This window comes from Barbus barbus (assembly GCF_936440315.1).
Source record: "Barbus barbus genome assembly, chromosome: 6".
Lineage (NCBI taxonomy): Eukaryota > Metazoa > Chordata > Actinopteri > Cypriniformes > Cyprinidae > Barbus > Barbus barbus.
In genome coordinates this window covers 16,590,966-16,608,693 of record NC_136734.1, presented here as the reverse complement: position 1 = coordinate 16,608,693, position 17,728 = coordinate 16,590,966, and the positions used below count along the sequence as shown (strand labels likewise).

The window sequence follows — 17,728 nt, the reverse complement described above, 5'->3', positions numbered from 1 at the left end:
CACTGTTGGTGCTACTTAAATCTAAGATCACCGCATTTAGTGGTGCCCCTCTTAGGCAATTTAACAACTGATATCACTACAGGACCCTCTAACCCTTTGGCTCAACTGGGGTCCTCCGTAATATGAGGAGTATACGTGAATGCGCAAGTATAAAACAAGGATGACTCAAGCATAAGAGGAAGAACTATCTCACTTCTATGTGAGCCAAATGTACTCCAAAATAACAAAATAATCCAAAATAACAAAATGCCCACGAACGAGATAATGGTTCGTTAATCCCTCTGGCTCTGCTGGGGTTCATTGTCTCTATGGCTCCACCTTGGTCTGTCGTCCCTCTGGCTCCAAAATTGACTACTGGGCCTTTGGCTGCATCTGAACCCTCCAACACTTTGGCTCCACTTGGGTCCTTCATAATATGAGGAGATGATACGAACGCACAGGTATAAAGCATTGCTGAAACATGCGAGCGAGAACAATGTCATGCCAATGTGAGCAAAAGATGACGGCACAGATGGCTCAAATATAAAAGACGGTTCCTTGATCCCTCTGGCTCTGCTGGGGTTCCTCGTCTCTAAGGCACCACCTTGGTCTGTCGTCTCCCTGGCTCCAACATGAACTTCTGGGCCTTTGGCTGTGTTTGGACCCTGTAACCCTTTGGCTCCACTGGGGTCCTCCATAATATGAGGAGAAGACATGAATGTTCAAGTACAAAACAACTATGACTCAAATATGAGAGGAAGAACTATCTCACTTCTATGTGAGCCAAATATACTCGCAAAATAAAAAAAAATTATGGTTTGTTAATCCCTCTGGCTCTACTGGGGTTCATTGTCTCTATGGCTCCACCTTGGTCTGTCGTCCCTCTGGTTCCAACATTGACTTCTGGACCTTTGGCTGCATCTGGACCCTCCAACACTTTGGCTCCACTGGGGTCTTCTTAATATGAAGAGATTATGCGAATGCACAAGTATAAAACTCAAACATGACAACGAGAACAATGTCATGCCAATGTGAGCAAAAGATGATGCCAAAAAAATTCAAAATAGGAAAATACACATGAATGAGACGATGAAGACAAGAAATGGAAGGAGATGTAGCGAACATATTCCAACACTCCACTGGGGTCCTCCAAAATGAGAGGAGATTAACTTTTAGATCTTGGGCTGCATCTGGACCTCCACTCTTTTGGCTCCGCTGGTGTCCTCCATAATATGTGGAGATGACGCGAATGCACAAGTATAAAACATTGATGACTCAAACATGAGAGGAAGAACTATCTCTCTTCTTTGTGAGCCAAATATACTCGCAAAATATACCAAAATAACAAAATACCCATGAACGAGATGATGGTCCGTTAATCCCCTCTGGCTCTGCTGGGGTCCATTGTCTCTATGGCTCCACCTTGGTCTGTCGTCCCTCTGGCTCCAACATGGACATCTGGGCCTTTAGCTGTTTCTGGACCCATCAACACTTAAGCTCCACAGGTGTACTTCATAATGTGGGGAGATGATCCGAAAGGACAGGTATAATACATTGATGACTCAAACATGACAACAAGAACAATATCGCGCCAATGTGAGCAAAAGATGATGCAAAAAAAAAAAAAAATAGGATAATGCACATAAATGAGACGATGAAGACAAGAAATGGAAGGAGGACTCATAGATAAAAGATGGCTCATCAATACCCCTGATCTGCTGGGGTTCCTCACCCATACGATTCCGCCTTGGTCTGTTGTCCCAGTCCCGCTCAACACTCTTTTACCAGTGTGAGCAAAAGATGACCCAAAACATTCAAAATAGGAAAATGGAAGGGGATGAAGCGAACACGCAAGTATGATACACAGAAGACTCAAATATAAAAGATGGTTTCTCGATCCCTCTGGCTCTGCTGGAGTTCCTCGTCTCTATGGCTCCACCTTGGTCTGTCGTCCCTCTGGCTCCAACATGAACTTCTGGGCCTTTGGCTGTGTCTGGTCCCTCTAACTTTTTGGCTCCACTGGGGTCCTTCTTAATATGAGGAGATGATGCAAATGCACAAGTATAAAGCATTGATGTTTCAAACATGAGAGGGAGAAAAATCTTGTCCTGATGTGAGCCAAAGATGATGCTAGATTATCTTTTCAACCAAGCCTAAGGTTCGCATTTGTTGTTACAGATATGATACAGCTAACATGCAGTGAAACATGCAATCATACATCAATAGCTTTAAAGTGCCTTCATACCCTCTGTGAGCAAGCCAAAGTGGCAAGGAAAAATTTCCTTTGGTACAATAAGTGGGGAGTGCCAGCTCTTACCTGTACTCCCGAGAGTAGTAACCCAGGCAGGACTGTCCAAGTATGGGTCTATTCATTCAGCCAATGTGACAGCTCTGTGCACAGGTGATCCTTGGAAATGACTGAATCATACTTCGCAGTGTATATGAATGGTTCTCCAACAATGACATTTAAGATCCTACAAATGATCGTTCTGTCCACTGATACTGTGCTGAGAACAACTTAAAAGCCACAAAGTAATAAACACATTAAGTTACATAAGCCAAGTGAAGTCTCTGAAATATATTCTAAACATATCTATTAAATAAGGTTTATCAAGGTTATTTTTGATTTTTCTTATAAAGACTTACCACTGATAAAAGATTTTTGCCTTGATCACATCCAGAGATTTGTCAGAAGTAAAAAGGCGAGGCGTTATGAATATTTTTTGTGAAGTCGGCTGCATTAAAGCAGCAGGAAAATAAATACGAGAGAAGTTTATCTTAAATTAACCTCTATGACCGGTCTCATGTTTGTTTGAGATCTATAAAAGGTTATAAGAACTATTTTCATATCGCAGGCAGCGGTCAATAAATACTCAGTAAGCGCGCTTACGCTGTGACGTCACAAAGCGGGAGTTTTTTTCCCCCTTTTTCTCTCTGGCAGCTAATTAATGTTAAGATGATAATATGCATATGTAATACCTCTTGCTTTTGAGGCATTAAATTGATAAAGCGTTAAAAAATAGAGACCAAAATAAGAGATGACAAAAAAGAAACGCCACTCAATGTTAGGAAATCTCCAAAATCTTTTGAAAACAATTGGGGCTCTTTTTTGGAGCATTTACCTTCTCGTTGCAAAATAATTGCAAGAATGTACATTATTATAATTTTTTTAGATTTGATTTGATTTTTCATTAATAATTAAAACAGCTAAATAGATTATTTCGGAGTTGTGTCTTTTCTTCTTTCTTGTTAGTTTTGCTTTTGTTAAAGAAAAATGACGTTTGTAATGTTGTTTATACAATATATGGTTTGTTTCGCATTACATCTGAAAATAAAACTATAAAAAAGAAGAAAGCAACAACAAAGGGGACTGCAGTCTTATGTTAAAAAAATGTGTGTAGCAAAAAAATCTAAATGCACCAAACGACTAAAACTCCAGTAAATTTACAAAAACAGGATAACAAATGAAAGCAGGCTCATACTACATACAGAATACACACTATTATTATTATTAGGACACTTACATTCACAACTAAGAGTGAGGCATAAATGGGAATCATTTGAATAATATTGTGTTATTTTACTTCATATTATGATGTTTACTCAATATGGTATTATTTTACTCAAAAATATGACGCATGGTCATGAAAGTAATCAATATACTGATTTATATGTTGAGTTATTCCAATACCGGATGTCCTAATGTAGAATGCAAGTCTGAGGGCCTATACATTGAGCAGTACAGGTGGTTCCCATTGGATTGTACCAGTGAATGCAAATAACGTTATGAACTTTGGGTGATTTCCAGAGTATGACAGGTAAACAAGTTTGGTGTATGTCTCATGTGACCTCCTTATTGGCGGCTGAATAAAAGTGGCTGATCTGGCCAAATTCCACCATTAAATAATTGGCCAGGTGGGCTGGTAATAAATTGTGGCAAACCAGACAGGCATAGCCAAATAAAAACCAGAACTACCAATTATGGTAAGAAAGAAAGGTATAAAATGGATGCGCGGACAGACAGAGAATTAGATGCGGTTACCGTTATCTCGGCTTTGTTACTTTGTTTAATAAAGTCTTATTTTGACATCTGGAACTCTGCTTCTCGAGCTTCATTTACTACACTGGAGAAATCCATCATTGGCTTCACGACACAACAATAAGAAAATGGTGTATGACACCATTTTATCAATTAAAACAAAAGCATAAGAAGTCATGTTTTTAACAATGCCATTCATTCTGACAATCTCTCAAAAGTATATTTTTAAAACAATGTTTAAAAAAACTAAAACAAAAGAAAAAAAAATACTGAAAGACTTAAAATCACGAAAGAGGTTACAAAACAATTGCCTTTCACCTAGAAAAAGTCATCAGTGTCACAAATTTAACATGATGGCTACATTAGTTTCTCTCTCTCTTTGAGACAATAAGTCTTTAAAATAGGTGAATTAGGGTGTCTGATTTCCTTTTTAACTGCTTTCCTCACAGAACCATGAGGAATTCAAATTGAGTCCAGAAATGCAAAGCAATGAGAAATACTGCCAGCAACTGAACATTTCTTTGTGCTCATTGACTCTCTCTCTTCCAAACCACAGCCATGTTCTTGTCAGTAAGGGCAACCAAGTAATGTAGATCAGGATCCATGGCAATGCTGTTAATAGATGGCCCTTCTAATGCACCCATTTCAGCTCTAACCGGTGACGGCCACTCCAGCACCTGAAACAACATGAGCAAAAGAGGAAAATGAGATCCAGGGGCTCTATATTCAAACATTAACAGTAACCACTCCTCTAGAGTTAAGATGTTAAAAGACAGGACACCTTCTAAAAGGATTTAATACTGTAGCTAATAGGATTATTTTAGTGAGAGATAATATCCGACTGGAGTGGAATATCATCGTTTCTGCATGACAGAAAATGGTTAAATAAATAAAACAAAACTGTGAATACATGCCATGTTTTATTTGTCACATGTAAGATTATCATTAATTCCCCAATCCAAGATTACCTCAGTGGCTGAGATTATTTTTCCACTCTTGAACTTTTCCATCATGGTGTCTGTGATATGGTACATCCACAGCCTTCCTTGCTCATCCCCACATACCACATAACCATAACCTACAAGAAAAAGAGTTCACACCAGATTTTCTGCATATAAAGTAAAAAAGTAAAGTCGTGACGCATTGTCAAGTATGGTGACCCATACTCGAAATTGGTGCTCTGCGTTTAACCCATCCAAGTGCACACACACACAGCAGTGCTAATAGGATTATTATATAGTGAACAAATACGAACAAATACACACACACACACACACACACACACGGAGCAGTGGGCAGCCATGCTGCGGCGCCCGGGGAGCAGTTGGGGGTTCGGTGCCTTGCTCAAGGGCACCTCAGTCGTGGTATTGAGGGTGGAGAGAGCGCTGTACATTCACTCCCCCCACCTACAATCCCTGCCGGCCGGGGACTCGAACCCGCAACCTTTCGATTACGAGTCCGACTCTCTAACCATTAGGCCACGACTTCCTCTATATCTGACTCCATATTTCTGGGCTGTTTGAATGTGCATAAATACACAAAATTCTCACCAGTGATTTGGTACATTATTATGAGCACTGGTTATTCTGCATATTTTAGCAATAAAGAAGAAATGTAACAAACAATTAATAAATAATTAGGTTATTTTCTCTATGCTGACATTTGACCAAATTATAAGGCTGCACGATAATGGTAATCACAATTGTTTTGCTTAAATTATAAATCACAATTGCCATTTTTGAATGTCAGCTTCCATGGTTTTATATCATCTAGTTTTTTGATGTATTATTTTTATAATATAAATGAACACTCTCTACATTATGAAAACTTGTAAAACGAAAAGCTTCTCTCAATAGCTAAACCAGTGAAATTCCTAATATTAACTCAATTCCACATTGTTAACCCACTTCTATTAAAACAAAAACAAAAAAAAACAGCAAAAATAAATTTGTATAGTGGCACAGATGTTGCATGCATTTATTCCACAAGCAATATAGTTACAAATAATGTTCAGATGTATTGCAGTTCATAACGGAGGCCTGCTCACACATCCCAACATATGTTGCTTGGAGTTTTCTGATCATTAGCACTTTTTCTCAGAGCAGGAGAATGGGAAGATTGAGCTCAACACTGGCCAAAATCTTGTATCCAGTTATCAACAAAAAAAAAAAAAAAGGTCTGATTGTGGGACCTAAACTCTGGCAACTACAAGCCTGAAAGCTTGTGGAGGCTTGTTAACAATTCAAGATGAATCAAATCTCAAATTAAACATTTTCAGCAGGCAAATATCGCAGATGATTATGTGTTTATTTAACTGAGAAAAGTAGAAATCATGATCACAATTAAAATAGGATTTGTCGTGCAGCTCTACCATATGACATTTCATTCAAATATCATGAATACCTGGACAGGTGCCTAGAGACAGGTATGGGATCTCAGTGCTGGACCACTGCAGCTCTGCCAGCACAACAGCTGGCACCGCTTTCTTTCTGCTGTTCCAAGATGCCCGCGTGGCACTCCAGCTCCACAGGTAGATAGAGCCCTGCATGTGGCTCTTGGATGCTGGGAGGAAATATTACAACCATCATTATTGCCTTCAGCATCAGACAGAAAAAAAGCCACAGTGTGTTGAGAGTAAATTTAATAGAACGTAAACCTAACTACTATATAGCTATATCTATCTATTTTTTTTTATATAGTAATTCTTTAAGGTCATTTTTCTGGTCATTATGGTGTCATTACAGTGCTAATTCAAACAGAAAACATACATTATATATTATAATCCTACATTTTTCTTACTGTTTACTCACCCACTATATCATCTGACAGGAAGCTCAGTCCGTCAATAGTCCGGTAGGTGTTCTTCTTGTCCTTTTTCTTGTAAATTGGAAACACAATCTCCATCTCCTCGTTTCTGAAAAAAACATGTAAATTACAATAAAGAAGCAGTTTCTCTGACCACACACACACACACACACACACACACACACAGAACTGATGGAGAAATCAAACCTTTTCTGTGTGTTTTTACAGAGCTGGATATCAAAGATATACAGCCCGTCATCACAGCCTGAGAGGAGGTGTGTGTCTGGAGATGTGGGGAGCAGAGAGAGATGGAGAGGAGTGGAGCCTGTCTCCAGGACTAGCAGCTTACTGTGAAAAAAAATAAGAAATAAAACAGTTATGGAAAAGTTTGTAACAATGTAAATGCACATTTAGAAATGCTAAATGAAGTATTAAAAAACGTACTGAACAATAAATTAGAAATAACCTGATTTTAAAGTTGTAATCACGATCCAGTCCTCCAATGTCCCACAAAAATATCTTATTTTCATACGTCCCAGCTGTAATTAGAAATAAAGTGATTTTTAGTTACAGCTATATAGCTCAACTAAGTTATTATTTAGTCACTTTGTGTTCACTGTTTGCTTCACTCACTGAAGAGAAAGCTAGCATTGCATGGACTGAAACGCATAATGGAAATGGCACGTCGACTGGCACGAAACTCTCCAAATGCCAGGTTGACTCGGGGATGGATAAGCTTCACAAGACCCTTCTTACCCCCAGCTGCCAGGATACTGCAGGGACGGGCAGAGCCACCTGTCCTGGACATCAGCACTGTGGACCATGCTAGTGAGAAGAACTCCTACAAGACAACAATGGATGCAACATTGAATTTACAGGAACTGGATGCCAGTCAAACGCAGCCTGTTTGCGTTTAACGTTTGCAGAACAAGCTAGGTTGGATTCGGTGGCATCAGTAGCTATGTTCAGAATGGAATCTCACTACATGCTGTACAGAATACACTGTGTATTTTTTAATAGAATATGGAAAAGTAGGCATTATGCCAGCATTATAGCTGTTGTCGTGCCACCCAGTTCATCTCAGGAAGTTTAAACCATCTTAAAATCATGTTTTAAAAAATTATTTGTATTCCTTCCAGTATGCTCTAGACATCAACCAATAATTGGTTTTACCTATATTACATGTAAGTATTTTTCTTTATCAGATATTTTTGCTGTTTCAAATAATTGCACAAATTGAGAATCTTCAAATATTGAAAAATCTTCAAATCTTTAAATAGTGGCCACAAAATAAGAATTTGTTTCCTTTACCTCTTTTTAGTCAAAGGTGACCACGTTGTTCTAATGTGTTTCTTTGTTTTGAATTAATTAAAACTAGGAAACAAATTACTACAATGTGGCCAGACTCTGTCCCATAATAATGTTAATAATTCTTCAAACATGCCATTCTTAACAAACTCTAATGTTGTATAATTATTCCTGTAAACTTAGTCTCTACTCATTAACTGTAGTTTAAAACAAATGATTGCATTTATGCAAAGTTGATAGACTTATTTATTTCTCCATTTAAAATTGTATTTTGTCTGCTGTTAATTTTATTGTTGCTGTTACTGCTTTTGTTATTATAATTAAAACAAAAAAAATATTGTTGTGATACGAAAATAAAACTTTACAAGTACACAAGTAAAAAAAAAAAAAAAAAAAAAATGGTTCTGCATGTTGGTTATTAGACATAAACATACAAATAATCACTTTAGGTTATGAAAAAAAATCTATATTGGTCTAGAATGTTCATTACAAACAGACCATCACGTTGTGCGCATTGCATTGTGGGAAAAAGTATTTCTCTGCATTTTGTGGCAAATGTTGGGTCAGCCATTATCCAATATTTGCATAATATGTACAGGTACATACTGCAGTATGTAGGGCAGTCGTGGCCGGATAGAGAGTTGGACTTGTAACCCGAAGGTCGTAGGTTCGAGTCTCAGGTCCAGCAGGGATTGTAGGTGGGGGGAGTGAATAACCAACACTCTCTCCACCCTCAATACCACAACTGAGGTGAGACCCTTGAGGGAACCCCCAACTGCTCCCTGGGCACCGCAGCATTGGCTGCCCACTGCTCCGGGTGTATGTTCACTACTCTGTGTACACTTGGATGGGTTAAATGCAGAGCACAAATTCCGAGTACTTGACCATACTTGGCCACACACCACTTCCCTTTCCTTTCCAGTAATAGTAGAATTATGAAAATAGTAGAACTATAGAAGTATGATTTTCTAAATAACCAGTGTATTCTATGTGATACAAAAACTAATTGGCCTATTTAACTAAGGCACCTAGTGGTCAGATAAGGTACTGTACAGAACTTTGCACTCACCTCACCGGGGACCTTGTATTTCTTCAGCACATGTCCTGACTCACAGTCAATCACACACAACGTTTCCCCTCCACATGTGGCGATTGTCCGAGACCCACCACTGATACCTAACAGATTAAAAACAATGCCATTCGTATATTAAAAACACATTGAAGCATACAACTGATTCAATTTAATTGAATCACTTGATAGTGCTCACCTCCACCATTGCATTCCTGCGGGGGCTCAAAAGCACAGGACCAAAGCGGAGTGCTGAAGTCGTCGGGACTGTCCTGTCGACTGTGACACTGCAAGACATGGAACGGCTGCAGACTCACCGGCTCCTGTAACAGCAGGGGAGAGAGACGGCCCTTAACAATGCGCTAGTGACCGTGTAATGAGCAATCAACAATAGACTCAATACAAAGTTAGTAAAAACAGCAACATGAATCCACAACTTAAAGAGTGATTCTGTGACAATTCACATGCAAATACAAGAATCCGGCCCAATAAGGAAATTGTTATGACACAATCCTTTGTCAGAATGTTCATTAAAGGTAAAAAATTCAGGCCAACAAAAAAGGAGTGTCCAAAATACAATTTTTTTTTTCCTGGAAAAAAATCTTTATTTTACAAAAAAAGATTATGCCCAACTACGTTAGGTTTTCAATAATTTTATACTTCTGAGGCTTCTTTTCTTCATAACTTCTTTATTTTGAGTTTTTCATTTTATGCCTCCAAACAAATACCAAAATTAATATGACTTCAGTACATTTTTAGTTGCTTATCATAGATGTACATTCAAGTTACTTGAAGACAGACAATAGACAGAAAACAGACAAACTGTTTTCATAGACAGAAAACAGACAAACATCGCCCGTGACTCACCTGAGGAACTTTGAGTTTGGTACGAGCAGTTTTCTGAGGTGTGTCGGTTTCTGTTTTGGAAGTTTTCTGTTTGCTCTGTTGAACTGTTGTCTGATCTTTAGCCGTTTTTCTTGGGCTCTCACATTTAGCTGGTCTTGGTGTGGGCGTAGAGATGATTGACTTTGCTGCCTTTCCGGGGCTTTCAACTTTGCTTGCACCTTTCTGAGAAATATTTTCCAGGCGGCTTGATTTCCTTAGACTACACTCTGGGGTGTCTACATTGGTCATTCTGGCTTGCTTTCTGGGGCTGGGGGTCATTATAGGGTCAGTCTTCTGTGGAGTCTTCATCACTCCAGTGGATTTTCTAGGACTAGCCTCAACTGGAGCTGCACTTGCCAGTCGACTTGACTTTCGTGGACTGGCCTCTGCAGCCACCTCGGAGTTGTTTCTGGTTCTTTTCTGAGGACTTGTAATAATGTTATCACCAAGATCACGAGTTCTTCTCTCTGCAGGAGCCTGTGTCATGTAAAATAAATAAATATTGATTTATTGTTTTCAAAAGGTTCCCTCGATACAGCATTAAATTTCGATGGAAGAAAGCATTTTAACTGTATGAAGCCTAATGTATCACATCTGACACAAAATTCTAAAATTTGCTTAAAAACCTGTTCTGCCTGCTGACTGAAACTGAACGTTTTTAGGGCTTTTTAGTATAATTATAAAACTACCTTCAGCTCGTGGTTTGTGTGTGTTTCTGTTGTGAAATCTTTACTGACTGCTATAAAATAAGCTATGAGTACTATTTCTAGATTAACATGTACTGGACCGAAGCAACTTTACTTGATTACACAATATTTTTTAAAAATCATGTTAAAATGTGAGCATTCAATGATACATCAGGGTTTTAAGGAATGTTAATTTGTATATCCCTCAATTATTCATGTATTACAGTGCATCTTAAATTTTGCACCCACATTAAACTTTTAAACTTAAATATTCTTAAGACATTACTAGGAGATACAGAATGACAACTGATATTTATAGAAATTGTATGCAAGTAATCTGCTGCAGTCTTATAAATATAACCTTGATTTACAAGCTATCAGAAGTTGATCATGCTTTTTGGACAGAGACTGCACCAAATGACATATTTTGCTAAGTTTGGGTCACTGAACAAAATTAAAGTGTTCGTCCTTAATGAAGTATGAGCAAAAAAATTATCCTATATCATACTATAATGAGCCATAGATGCCTGATGTATCAAATATGACACTCAACAAAATGATGCTGATGGCTTTACCTCATTCTCCTTTGTTGGAGGTGTGTCTGTGACCCTGCCTTCTTCTTCACTGCACGTCAGTGACTTTAAATATTCTTTTGCAATCATTTCAACCTAAAAAAGCAGAAATTACATCAGCTGAAATGCAACCACATTGAAGTAGGGTGATCATACATTCTCTTTTTCTCGGACATGTCCTGGCCAGGACTCCTAAATTGCCTAAAATGTCCAGATTTTGGCTTTGTTTTCCTATTGTTTTTAAGCTTGCTGTAGGTTTAGGCAAGGCAAGGAAAGGCAAGTTTATTTATATAGCACATTTCATACACAGTGGTAATTCAAAGTGCTTTACATAAAAGAAAGTGAAATAGACATTTAAAATCAATAAAAACATGGAAATAAAAATAATAAAAACAAAGAATTTTAAAATGATATAGAAAATGATTTAAAATAAATTTAAAGAAAATGATTATACATAAAATGTATTGCAGTCAGTTCGGACATATAGCACAGTGCTCATTCAACAAATGCACAGTTAAACAGATGAGTTTTGAGTCTTGATTTAAATGTGGCTAATGTTTTAGCACATCTGATCTCTTCTGGAAGCTGGTTCCAACTGCGGGCCGCATAATAGCTAAAAGCAGACTCCCCTTGTTTTGTGTGAACCCTTGGTATTTCTAACTGACTCGATCCTAATGATCTGAGTGGTCTGTTTGGTTTATATTCAGTGAGCATATCAGCAATATATTTAGGTTTAGTAACAGTTTGACCAAAAGTGTGCAGACATTGTACATAAGCAACCAATCGTAGCATCCAAAACGGAGACCGGTCTACAGAGAATGGTCAAACCAAAGCAAACACATATGGATATAATGTCTATGAGGACTGTAAAGAACATGTCAATAGGAAAATAAAGCCAAAACCCTGACCTTTCAGGCAAATTATAAATCCGGGCCAGGACATGTCTTGGAAAAAAAGGACATATGGTCACTCTTGTGAATTCCCCACAATTTAGATGACCTATGAATTCAAAATCTGTGTCAGGAGCAGTGTAAACAATATTCACGCTAGACTACCCACCCTCCACTTTATGTATTCGCTCAAGGAATTAGGGCCATATTTGATTTGGGTGCAAGCAGTGTTAACAAAGCCCTTCTCCACAGCAGCCAGACTTTGTGCCGTAATGGGATCAGGGAGACTGAAGCTTCGTTCCCACACACCAATCACCTAAAGGTTGCCAAAAAACACATTCAAGAAACACTGCATAGACAAACTGATATGGTTGAATGTGATAAGTGGAAGAATCCGTTCTCACCCTCTTCATGAGGATCTCGGTGCTGCCATGGCGAATATGATGGGCCGTAGAGCTGATATCCTTCCCATTGAACATCCTCAGCTTAGGTAACAAGAAGACCACTTTGTGTTCATCATTTACCTAAAAAACCCCACATAAAACAACTCATGGTTAGAACAAGACCCATAGTGTCTAAAATGCCACAAATAATGCTGTGGATGAAAGCAAAACAAAATATGACTTTTGACATGTTAAAATGTGAGGGTTGAATTTCAAAGCATGATTCTCACTGTGAGGTAGAGGTTGTCCTCCAGTCTAAGTTCCTCTATGTTTCTCAGGGCTTCCAGAGACACTACGTCCTCCATATCGTTGTTTGAGCAGTTAAGGATCTTTAGGCAGGGCAGACAGAGGCCTCTGGGAATCTCCTGCAACATGTTCCCAGACAAATCCAACTGCTCCAGACTACACAGTTTAGATAGCAGAAGCACAGGCAGATCCTCGCTCTTCAGACCCATGCGTGAGAGACTGTACAGAACAGAGAACACATGAGTATCAGATCATACATTTTAAACAATTCAGTTTTTAACATAAGGGCATTAAAACAGTCATTTTTATTCTTTAATAAACCATAACAAATCACAGTGTGCCTAAGAAACACAAAACAGCTTTCTTACTTGAGAGTCTTGATCTGCTCCAGTTTGCTTGTCCTCGGAGAGCTTTTCTCCAGCAGTATCTTCTCTGTTATTTTCTCCATGGCTGCTGCACAGTAAAAGTTCAGCCCTTATAAAAGTGGGCTGTAATGATAACAGGTTTCAGAGACTTCTGCTATTGGATGTTTAGGTGTCAGAAGGTCACGCCCTGTGGGGTCTCTGAACACAGGAGACTAGAGAACATTATTTGCATCCAATAAATACTTAAAAAAAGCTAAGTAAAAGAAAACGTGTGGTAAAGACTATAAATTAAAATCTTTAAAGGTTTAAACTTACAAATTGTTTACGCAAAGCGAATTTGAAAATGTGAAATAACTAAGTAACGTTAGTTTACATGTTTGTTTTTTTTAATAATCTATTTATTAAGTGCTTTAGACAATCGATTGCTGAATTCGTAACTGCATGTTCATAGTGCGGTTGCGTTTAGTATTATAAATCAAAGTTTCACAGACAAATTTATTTGGGGTTTAACGTTAAGTCGATTTAAACAGCTTACCTCTAATGGACATGCAGGGCAAGTGATCTTTATTTGCATCATGTGGACACGTTTTCCCGCCAAACTACATATGAACTTTGACCAGCTTTGACGTGTAGTTCGGTTTTGGCATCACTATTCCGCCATATTGAGTGTGGCACTGCAGTCAGAAAAAAAATTGTGGGTGCAGTTACGGCTCGGAAAAAAATAAAGTAAAATAAATATTTCAAACATAATTATAAATAAAAAAAAAAGTGTCTTTTATCCAGTGGGGACATTTCCATTTTGTGGGCCACAATAAGTCTTAAGTTATTTAAATGTAGTTATATTGATTAATGATTTAATGTAAAAGGCTCATAAATAATAGGGTATCTTTGCTAAACCTCGGATTACATTATATATGGCATGTCTCCGCTCAAAATAACAGGGCATAAAACTATTTTAAAAAATGACAGGTGGATCCTCTTGCACAAACTAAACGTGTCCAGGCACTCACATAGTAAGCAAAGTAAAAAGCATTTATTCTAATACATTAAAAGGACTCCAATGCGTATCAGCCAAAGCAGGGGCCTTCATCAAGGTATGCTTATTTTTCACATTTTGTTCCTTTTCTGGAGCACCCATAGCTTTGCCTGCGAGTACCTGATGCGCCCCTGCTCAAGAGTTTTTCTTTGAATAAAACAATTTCACTTTAAGGGAATGGTTAAATCATGGATACATAAAGACATCTCATATCATATCCATTATTCATACACAGAATAAAAAGAATATTCATTTATTCAAATTAAGAGTTAAAAATAATCACTTTACAGTTGTGTGCACAGAAAACTGTATATACATTCACATATCAAAGTAAAGGCAACTTATAAAGGTATACCCTTAAAGCGCCGCGCTATATCTAACAACTCTGAGCCCAGTTTCTCCTGCTCTCCTCCCTGTAGAAACTCCTCAGACAGCTCCCGGAAGGTGCTGCACACTCTGCGCCCCTGAATGTCTTTCCTGTGGATGGCATGTTTCCACCGATGACGTGCTTCTCCATAGAGTACAATCAATGATCTGCGTGGTAAATGCACAGCCACTCGCACTTCTCCATCGTCCATGTCTCCCCAGCCTCGATCTAAACTCATCGTGAGGACAGTGTCTGAGAGCAGGTTAATGGTGACCAGGTGCTCTCCCCACAGCCAGCTATCATCTAAATGAGGGTCAATCGCTGAGCCTCTGAGGGGATCATAGTCTAGGTTGCACTGCTCTACTGGTTTGAAGGAGGCCAACTGAGGGACCTTTGACATCCTGTCCACCAGGTGACGACTGATAGCAGGCAGGCCAGTAAAGTCTCCCACATGGACACGGCGCTTCTTGAAGTTTACCTTTGGCCCAAAGTCCTGTGTATATAATATTGTTATATGGATGCTATTACAATAATACTGGTTTACAACTTTTATAACCTCACATTTGCTGATAAACTAAATTTCTGAACCAATCAGCAAAAACCCTAAAAGAAATAAAATGAAAAACAAAAATTGAAAAAAACGTATTCACAATGTTTTCTATCTTATAGAAGCTTGTTTATGCCACAGTAAGAAAAAATGAAAAGGTAACTGACTTTTTTCTCACAATGGACCATATGCACGGAGCGCTATTTAGAACTTCCGGATAAAGATAAGCCAGCTCCTAATCTTCCGGTGAAGCTCATTTTATATGTGCTATATATAGGTAGAGACTCTCACAGAAACATCTCCTGCCTCATTCTTATCATAAACTGAGAAACAAAATAATTGCAACACCGTAAATAATGATTTCGGAATTAACATACAGTTTCATGTTATTAAAGAACTTTTATATGCAGAGTCTGGTAATCCCAGGACAGTACCCACGTGAGTATAACTGTACATTTAAATGCTGACAAATAAACACTATCGTAACTGTTTAGGCAGTTAGGTTAATCTCTTAAAGGACAATGTAATGCTATTCTCGATATACCTTCATAGCCATGAACACATTTTTAAAATCTTATAAAATTTTAAAGCATTTATTATTTCTTAACTCTGTGCGATATTAAAGGTTCATTTTTCATTCATGAAGACGACATGAAGAAATATGGTAAAAACGTGTCTCGGCGAAAAATATACTTTTTAAAATGAAAATTACCATTATAACCAGGAGATGGCAGTATAGGATCAATCATTGGCTGCAGCTGCCATTTCAACTTAGTTTTTCACGTCTTTTGATTTATTATAAAATAAATATTTTAACTAATTTAGAACTTTGTCGCAATGAAGTATAAAGTATAGCAAGAACAGGAAGTCACAAAGTCACAGCCTATAATGCCAAATTATTTAAATATAGTCAAATACAAATTAAATAAATTGGTATAACAAATAATGCATTCAATATTTTGAAATGTTTAGATTTAATTTAATAACTAGGCTACATTAAATTTAATCCAACACAGACCTGTAGTTTTGTTAGTCTGAATTTAGTCTGAATCACTTAATGCACAGCTTTATTTTGACATCGGCTTCATTCCGTTGGCACTGTCAATCATAGCAATGACTCGCGCCATGATTTAACGGATTCTCTCGCGTAAATTTAACATTCGCATTTTGTCATTCCTGAAACGGAATACGTGGACGTTTGGTCATCTTAGACAAACAAAACGTTTCTCCTAATTGTGAATGGATTATGTAGAGAAACCGAGCAAAGGGCGCTCCTCTTACGGCACAGTAAACTTGACCGGAAATGACTGAGCTGGCTTATCATCAACCAGGAAGTAACCGTGCATAAGGTCCATTCTAACTTTATCTGAATTATTCTGACATTCATAACCACTTACAGATCACATTGCTAAGAAATAAAAGGTTAAAGGAATGTATTTAAGTAGTTCTTTTTCTTGTTTTTTTCCCTCATTCACCTGTTTTCGACGGCCTGATTGAGACTCTCTCCAGACATCTTGATCCATTCTAGCAATCAGTTCCCTCTCTTCATCTTCTGATACAAAATACTCCCACAAAAATATTCCAGCAAAAGCAAAGGACTGTTGAGTGCCACTTTCCTCCTCTCGGACTGCTGACTTTGAAACTGGATCATAGGTGAAATCATAGTGGATCTGCAACAGAATATATAATTTTTTTCATATATATATACACTACTGAGGTTAGTCTGTTTTTTGTTTTTTTTAAGAAAACAACAATTGTTCAAGGATACATTAAATTGATCAAAAGTCAGAGCAAAGACTTTTAAAACGTTAAAAATAATCCTTAAATTTATCACAAAAATATTAAGCAGCACAACTGTCTTCAACATAAGAAATGTTTCTTGAGAATCTGCATGTTAGTGATTTCTGAAGGAACACGTGACACTGAAGACTGGAGCAATGATGCTGAAAATTCAGCTTTGACATTACATTAATTACACTTTAATAAATTCTAAATTAAAATAGAAAAATAACTAATATTTCACATTGTTACCGTTTATTGTATTTGATCAAATAAATTCAGCCTAGGTGAGCATAAGAGAATTAGGCTATTTCAAAAACATTATTACTGTCAACAAACTTTTGAACGGAAGGACGTTTAGCTTATTATTAGCACAATTTTGAGAGTCAGGGCAGAAAACGGTCTATCTGAACTTGAATGGAGAATATAGTCTTTGGTTGAACTCAAGTCTCTGCTGGTGGCGATAGACAGCGTCCGCTTATTTAAGGACAAAATCCGCGTTCAAGACGAGCGCTTTTCAGCGAAGGGTTGTGGACTCACCGGCTCATTCTTCTGTAGTACATGTTGTTTAGACTCCTCCGCCTCGCATCTCAGGCATGTCCTTATTCCTTTACAACCACAGTTACTATTCTGCATCTCTGCATTAGCCATCAAGTTACATTTGTGCATCATTTTAATGCGTCCCCTTCGAAACAACTGAAGGTCCCAAATA

At 37.9% G+C, this 17,728-nt stretch overlaps 2 protein-coding genes across 5 annotated transcripts; both read right to left on the bottom strand.

Moving 5' to 3' along the window:
- Positions 1 to 3,467: 3,467 nt before the first annotated feature.
- LOC306871129 (leucine-rich repeat and WD repeat-containing protein 1-like) lies at positions 3,468 to 13,882 on the bottom strand. 4 transcript variants are annotated; one of them, XM_079418839.1, is made up of 16 exons: positions 13,823 to 13,874; positions 13,291 to 13,375; positions 12,907 to 13,141; positions 12,638 to 12,757; positions 12,403 to 12,549; positions 11,347 to 11,439; positions 10,068 to 10,562; positions 9,400 to 9,523; positions 9,201 to 9,307; positions 7,457 to 7,664; positions 7,290 to 7,362; positions 7,031 to 7,171; positions 6,829 to 6,932; positions 6,422 to 6,580; positions 4,987 to 5,096; positions 3,468 to 4,695 (listed from the first exon to the last, which is right to left on the bottom strand). In XM_079418839.1, exons 1-16 carry the CDS (start codon positions 13,833 to 13,835, stop codon positions 4,546 to 4,548), a joined length of 2,364 nt encoding a protein of 787 aa, XP_079274965.1. In that variant the 5' UTR covers positions 13,836 to 13,874; the 3' UTR covers positions 3,468 to 4,545. The 4 variants fall into 4 exon arrangements, with proteins under 4 accessions (XP_079274965.1, XP_079274966.1, XP_079274967.1 ...); XM_079418840.1 differs by having other exon boundaries at positions 13,291 to 13,410; positions 13,823 to 13,868; XM_079418841.1 differs by lacking the exon at positions 12,403 to 12,549 and having other exon boundaries at positions 13,823 to 13,882.
- Positions 13,883 to 14,299: 417 nt separating this feature from the next.
- On the bottom strand, positions 14,300 to 17,691 carry LOC306871128 (alpha-ketoglutarate-dependent dioxygenase alkB homolog 4-like). Its single transcript, XM_079418838.1, has 3 exons — positions 17,557 to 17,691; positions 16,713 to 16,907; positions 14,300 to 15,183 (listed from the first exon to the last, which is right to left on the bottom strand). Exons 1-3 carry the CDS (start codon positions 17,686 to 17,688, stop codon positions 14,665 to 14,667), a joined length of 846 nt encoding a protein of 281 aa, XP_079274964.1. The 5' UTR covers positions 17,689 to 17,691; the 3' UTR covers positions 14,300 to 14,664.
- Positions 17,692 to 17,728: the final 37 nt, after the last annotated feature.